Source organism: Oryctolagus cuniculus, chromosome 7 (genome assembly GCF_051225735.1).
Source record: "Oryctolagus cuniculus isolate XC-2025 breed Fujian yellow rabbit chromosome 7, ASM5122573v1, whole genome shotgun sequence".
In the NCBI taxonomy this organism is placed as follows: domain Eukaryota; kingdom Metazoa; phylum Chordata; class Mammalia; order Lagomorpha; family Leporidae; genus Oryctolagus; species Oryctolagus cuniculus.
Genome location: NC_142873.1, coordinates 51,958,943 through 51,966,280, shown reverse-complemented (window position 1 = coordinate 51,966,280; position 7,338 = coordinate 51,958,943). Strand labels below are relative to the sequence as shown.

At 42.3% G+C, this 7,338-nt stretch overlaps 1 protein-coding gene across 2 annotated transcripts in view; it reads right to left on the bottom strand.

The window, feature by feature from the left end:
* Positions 1–6,148: 6,148 nt before the first annotated feature.
* Positions 6,149–7,338, bottom strand: part of WARS2 (tryptophanyl tRNA synthetase 2, mitochondrial) — a 92,434-nt gene continuing 91,244 nt past the window's right edge. For both annotated transcript variants that reach the window (XM_089300100.1, XM_002715691.6), the window contains exon 6: positions 6,149–6,991. In XM_089300100.1, coding sequence (XP_089156226.1) covers positions 6,543–6,991 — 449 coding nt within the window. In that variant the 3' untranslated portion in view covers positions 6,149–6,542. The remainder of the gene's footprint in view (positions 6,992–7,338) is intronic.

Sequence of the window (7,338 nt, the reverse complement as noted above, 5' to 3'; positions counted from 1 at the left end):
CAAATAAATAATAATAATAATAATAAAAAATACTACTCAAGGGGCTGCATTGTGGTATAGTGGGCTACGTGCCAGCATCCCATATGGGTGCCGGTTTGTGAACTGGCTGTTCCACTTCTGATAAGCTCCCTGATAATGTACCTGGGAAAGCAGTGGAAGATGGCCCAAGTGCTTGGACCCCTGCACTCATGTGGGAGGCTGAAAGGAGCTCCTGGCCCCTGGCTCCTGGCTTCTTGCTTTAGATCAGCCCAGCTCCAGCCATTACGGCCACTTGGGGAGTGAACCAGCAGAATGGAAGATTCTCTCTCTCTCTCTGCCTCTCTGTAACTCTGCCTTTCAAATAAATAAATAAATATTCAAAAAGCCAAAACAATGAATAAAATATTTTTAAAATATATTGCTCAAAGATTCTGCATTCCTAATGAGTTGTCAGGTGAGACTCATGTTGTTGGTTTGGGGACTACACTAGGAACGACATCATTACAAGATATTTAGCATGGTGCTTGATACATAGTAAAAAGTCAATAGTGTTATCATGGCTGGTGCCAGAGCTCAATAGGCTAATTCTCTGTCTGCGGTGCCAGCAACCCAGGTTCTAGTCCTGGTCAGGGCACCAGATTCTGTCCCGGTTGCTCCTCTTCCAGTCCAGCTCTCTGCTGTGGCCTGGGAGTACAATGGCAGATGGCCCAGGTCTTTGGGCCCTGCACCCACATGGGAGACCAGGAGAGGTACCCGGCTCCTGGGAGAGGCACCTGGCTCCTGGCTTCGGATTGGCGTGGTGCGCCAGCCGCGGCAGCCATTGGGGGGGTGAACCAACGGAAAAGGACAGACCTTTCTCTCTATCTCTCTCTCTCACTGTCCACTCTGCCTGTCTAAAAAAAAAAAATAGTGTTATCACTTTATTTAAAATGTTTTGTCTTTGAGCTGTTAGGAATAAATCCTACTTTTTTTTTTTTTTTTTTTTTTTTTTTTACAGGCAGAGTGGACAGTGAGAGAGAGAGACAGAGAAAGGTCTTCCTTTGCCGTTGGTTCACCCTCCAATGGCTGCTGTGGCCGGCGCGCTGTGGCCGGCGCATCGCGCTGATCCGAAGCCAGGAGCCAGGTGCTTCTCCTGGTCTCCCATGGGGTGCAGGGCCCAAGTACTTGGGCCATCCTCCACTGCACTCCCGGGCCATAGCAGAGAGCTGGCCTGGAAGAGGGGCAACCGGGACAGAATCTGGTGCCCCGACTGGGACTAGAACCCAGTGTGCTGGCACCGCAAGGTGGAGGATTAGGCTATTGAGCCACGGCGCCGGCCAATCCTATTATTTTTAAGTGTTACAGTAATATAATGTGAATTTCTAGTTTCAAAAAAGAGCAGGTGCTGAACAAAGAACACCTCATTCTGTTTTAGGTCCTTCAGAATACGGTGCATTGCACAGATCTGAGCAACCCCACACAGGTCTCTCCAGTTGCACTGCCAGTAGACTGACCAACTCCTGGAGGTCTTCTTTCTCATGGAGACCAAGAAAGGGAGCATGGCACAGAAATAAGCTCCATGTGTGACAAGCATAACACAGTTCAGGATCAGGTGACCCTATAACCTGGTGTCTGGTGGAAGCTCATCTCAGCAGGTGAAGAGGAATGATCACAAGTTGGGCCAGCAGGTAGAGAACAGAATTACTATTTTTATTATCCATCTTCATGGTGTGTACCAGGAAAGCTTTTGGGGAGAGGGAAACTTTATTAGAAATCTCTAGCACATTTTCTGACATTATTTTGAAAAATGTCAGTGAGTTACCTACAAAGAGCAATATGCCCCCACTGTGTCCTGAGTGACCGGTGAGGTGACTTTGAAGTAGGGTTTGTCAGTATGTGGAGCTACAGAGCACCAAGCTATTTGATCATTATTACTACCATCTGAAATATTTTTCACACTTTCAATTCTCCACAAAGCACAGGGGAAAAATACAATTAAAAACACCCTTTGAGGCGAGTCCCAGTTAGATTTCTCTCTGACTTTTCACCTCTATTGCCTATAATTGATAACTAGAAGTGAAGAATAAAAGCATAAGAAAAGAAGATCCAGGTTCTATGACTGGTTCTTTGATCAACTTTCTGAGATCACTGAGTGTCATGGTCAATTTTATGGCCAAACATTATTTCTGGGTGTGTCAGTGAAGGTGCTTCTGGAAGAGATTGGTTTTCAAATCAGCACATCGAGTAAAGAAGATCCCTTCTCACCAATGTGGACAGGAATCCTTCAATTTGTTGAGGGTCCACTCAAGCAGAGCAAGAAAGTGGAACAAGTGTGCATCTGCTCTCTTCTGCTGAGCTGGGATGCTCGCCCTCTGCTGCCCTGAGATATTTAAGCTCTTGGTTCTGGGGCCTTCAGGCTCCAGGACTAACACTACTGGCTCCCCTGATCTCTACCCATTGGACTTGAACTGAGTGGCACGAATGGCTTTCCTGGTTTCCAGATTGCAGGCAGTGCATTGTGGGACTTCTCAGCCTCCATAATCATGAGCTAGTTCCCATACTGAATCTGCTCTTGTGCGTGTGTGCATGTAAATAACTGGGACTGTTTCTCTGGATAACCCTGACTCACATAGTGGGCAAGTCTCTCAATCACTATAGATCTATTTTGGGCTTCAGTGATAAAGTTGTTTTCAAAGAATAACAACAGGATGCATACAATCCAACCTAACCTCTGTACAGACTGTGCTCCTTGGAAGTTATTACAAATGATTAGTTTTCCTCCCCTGATAGTCTTTCCATAGTGCCTTCAGTTTTTTTGGAGAAAAGGTGTAAAAACCAAATGGAAAATTAAACAATTGGTTTACTAAATCCATCTTCAATTTTATCATTTTCTAGTTTTCATAATAGAGTTCCTTTGAAAGAAAAAACGAAAGAGCCTTGGAAGAAATATGCCCAAACACACTCTGACTAGAGATATTCCATTCCAGGAAAAGGTCCAAAAGGCAAAATGTGTCTTCCTCTGAGCAAAGCTAGATCCAAGAATCACATGTGTATTCTGTATAAATCAGTCACGATCATGATTCTTATTGGTAAAGCTCACAAGAAATTTCTCTTACAAAAATCAATTTTGCTAACAGGTCCTGGTGTGTCAGACGAGATTATCACTTTAATTTTCAGGTGTAGGTCATGGAAGTGCAGAGAAACTAGGTTTTTGGGTGATGTTATTATATAGAGAGACTGAGTAGAAGAAGAGACAAGAAGCTTCTATTTGCTGGGGATATCCTATTTGCAGGGCCTCAACACTGTTGTAGTCTGGCAGAACATATTTTAGTGTCTCTGCAACAAACATAGAAAAGAGAACTTGGGAACCACCTTGGGGATTTTGTAGGGGAAAATGTGACCATGTTTGGCTGAATCCAGATTTAAAACAGGCATCTATTGGCAGAGTTGCTGATAAAAACAAAATCAGTAGTTTAGGTCTTATATTTCCAATACCCAACTTCAAAATCAGAATGTCTGGAATCTCAAAAATGCTGCTTCTTGATTTTGTCCTGATGGAAAATGCACTTCTCTTAGGAATAAGGAGTAAAAGGTTTTACTCTTGAATTTGTATATTACTTACTGAGTGATAGTGTATAAGCTAACTATATTATCTGAGGCTTACTTTCATTCTGTGTGAAATGGCAGGTTGCCCTCCTATATATTTCACAGGTCTTTGCTGAGACTAAGATGAATGCAAGAAGTGCTTTTAAAGGACATAATTCAGGGTCTTGAGCTCTTGTATAATAAATAAACCAAGTTGAAATAATGCAGCCTTCTTTGAAGAAGATCATATTTTATGGCTCTCAATTAAAAAAACATAGGGAATGAAATTAGTAAATAAAAGAGATATCTGCACCCCTATGTTTACTGCAGCTCAATTCACAATAGCTAAGACATGTAATCAACCTAAATGCTCATCAACCAAAGACCAGATAACAAAATTATGGGATATGTACATTATAGAATACTACACAGTGATAAAAAAAAGTGAAATCCAGCCATTTGCAACAAAATGGATGAATCCAGAAAACATCATACTTAGTGAAAAATAACCTGTCCCAAAGGGAAAAATACCATATGTTCTCCCTGATCTGTGACAACTAACAGAGCACCAAAAAGGAAATCTGTAGAAGTGAAATTGACACTTTTGAGAAACAATGGCTTGAACAGCCCTTGTCTTGACTGTGGAGGAATAGTTCTTTTTTCTTCATACTATTTGTTGAACTCTTAACTTGAGTTAATCATATGTGTATAAAGTCAACTGAAAATAGACCTCAGTAAAAAATAAAAGTGGAAATAAGAGAGGTAGGAGGAAGTTTGTAACTGTAAAGCTGTACAGTTCTGCATACATTCTTATGGACTTACTTCTAAGGGTATAGTTTAAAAACTTGCCATGGGTCCCCAAATATCATTAAGCTGGGTGGTAAAAATGCCATCTTAACTGTTAAAGTGATCATATTAAGTGTTAAAGTGAACATATAGAAAGGATTAAGTGTTAAAGTGATCATATAAATGGGATCAAGTGTTTGGTAATAATAATAGAATTAAAAAGGAGAATGTTCCAGCATGGAAAGCAGTCCACACAACAGACTCATAGAATGACAATCACTTTAAGTAACACTCTGAGCTCAGAATCAGCCCTTAAGGCATTCTAGTCTGGCTGAAAAACCCATGTGAGCCTTTCAGGCATGAAAACCAAGACACTATGGCAAAAAATGTTCTACATGAAGGATCTCTGTGAGGGAGACCCCAGTGGAAAGAACTGGCCATCAAAGAAGGATGTACTTTTCTTTCTTTTTTTTTTATATATATAAAAGATCTATTTATTTATTTGAAAGGCAGAGTTACAGAGAGGCAGAAAGAGAGAAAGGCAGAGAGAGAGAGAGAGAAAGAGGTCTTCCATCCACTGGTTCACTCCCCAAATGGCCACAATGGTCAGAGATGTACTCATCCCAAGCCAGGAACTAGGAGCTTCCTTTGGGTCTCCCATGAAGGTGCAGGGCCCAAGGACTTGGACCATCTTCTACTGCTTTCCCAGGCCACAGTAGAGAGCTGGATCAGAAGTGGAGCAGCCAAGACTCAAACTGCTGGCACTGCAGGCAGTAGCCACACCTGCTACAACACAGTGCCAGCCCTGGATATACTTTTCTTTGAAGGGAGGAGAGAACTTCCATCTTGCTTATGGTCTTGTCTAAATACAGGCATTTGTGGATTCAAAAGGCTTCCATAGCCTAGGCAGCTCATGTTAAGAGCCTTGGGTTGTCACTGACATCATACATAAGAGTGTTAATAAATTAACAACAGGAGTCATTGTGCACTAACTCACCATGCAGGACCTCTGACCTCAATGGGTTGTATTATGAGAGTAAACTGTAAAACTTGTTCTCAGTTTTTGTGTGTGTGTATGTGCAAACTGTTGAAATTTTTACTTAGTATAGAGTTGGCCTTCTGTGTATAAAGTTAATTGAAAATGAATCTTAATGGAGAATGGGACTGGGAATGGGAGGGAGAGGAGAAGGAGTGGGAGTGTGGGTGGGAAGGTAGGTATGGTGGAAAGAATCACTATATTCCTAAAGTTGTACTTATGAAATTTGTATTCCTTAAATAAAAGGTTTCTTTGGGGAAAACAAAAACAAGTGAACAAACAAAAACAAATAGGGGCTAGTGCTGTGGTGTAGTGGGTAAGGCCAATGCCTGTGACATTAGCATTCCATATGGGTGCTGGTTTGGGACCTGGCTGCTCCACTTCTGATCCAGCTCCCTGCTAATGCACCTGGGAAAGCAAGATGGCCCAAGTTCTTGGGTTCTTGCACCCACATGGGAGACCTGGACGAAGCTCCTGGCTCCTGGCTCCTGACTTCGGACTGGCTCAGCTCCAGCTACTGCAGCCATTTGAGGAGTGAACCAGTGGATGGAAGACCTCTCTGTCTCTACCTCTCTCTGTAACTCTTTCAAGTAAATAAAAAACATCTTTAAAAATAAATAAATATCCACAAAAACAAACAAATATCCGTTGGAACAGTTGGTGTGGTTTCCTAGAAAGCAAGAAGTGTAAATATAGGCACTATCTCATTAACAAAAGAGCTCTAATAATCAACTTATTTTTAAGAGATCTAAGAACAAAGAGGATCAAATGGCACTTCAAGAATTAAAGTGTATTACTGCCATGTATTGCTTTTTAAAATGGCTGGCATAGACAAAGCACCTGCTACAATAAGTACTCCAGAGTGAAGCACATATGATATCCCATTTCCCAAATTGCTGCTCACCTCAATCACAAAACTTCAGTCCAAGGAGTGGGCTTCATAATTGGGGGTTCAGACACAGCTAATTTTTTTCCCAGTCACTTCATTTTTTTATGGGATTTGGAACACTGCTCCATTGAAAAGCTAAAGAGCATTATTCATCAAATGAGGCCAATCATCATTTTTCCAAATGATATGTCCCCAAATAATCTTTCATTTTGCTTGGGGGACAGCTGTCTTTATTGGAGTGCAGAGACTGCAAGATACAAAAGTTTTCTTGTGATTACCTGAAACTTATTACAGAAATCCCACCAATTTCTTCACCTCCTGGAACACAGGATACGCTAATTCTTTGGCTTTTTCTGACCCAACTCGCAGCACCTTCTCTAAATGGCCTTTGTCCATCTTCAGTTTTTCAATTTCACTCTTAATTGGAGCAAATTTCTCTATCACAGCATCTGCCACCACCAGCTTGTAGTGGGCAGTGTCCAAGCCCTTGCTGAGACGGACCACTTCCTCCACGCTGAGGCCGGTCACTGCGGCGTGGATGGCCACCAGGTTGGACACACCTCCTCGGCTGGCTGGATCGTAGGTGACCTCCGAGGTGAAGTCTGTCACAGCTTTGCGGAATTTCTGCACTATCTCCTCTGGGCTGTCTGTTATTCGGACAGTGGCCAGTTTGTCAGGGTCTGACTTGGACATTTTGGCAGAAGGATCACGGAGAGATTTTACCTTCTTCATCGACGCTGGGTGAAAACACCAATACACACACACACACATACCAAAAACAAAAACAAGCAAATCACCAGGAATGTCATTGTTTAGATCTAAAACACGCCAAGCATAACAAATATAACAAATGACTATACTTTTTTCCTTCTTATTCCAAAAGCAAATACTGGGGCAAATGTTTGGCACAGCATTTAAGCTGCTGCTTGCGAAACGTGCATCTTGTATGAGTACCTGAGTCAAGGCTTGGCTACTCTGCTTCTGATCCACCTTCCTACGAATGCACACCCTGGGAGGCAGCAAGAGATGGTTCAAGTATTTGGAACCCTGCCACCTATGAGGGAGACTCAGATGGAGTACTGGG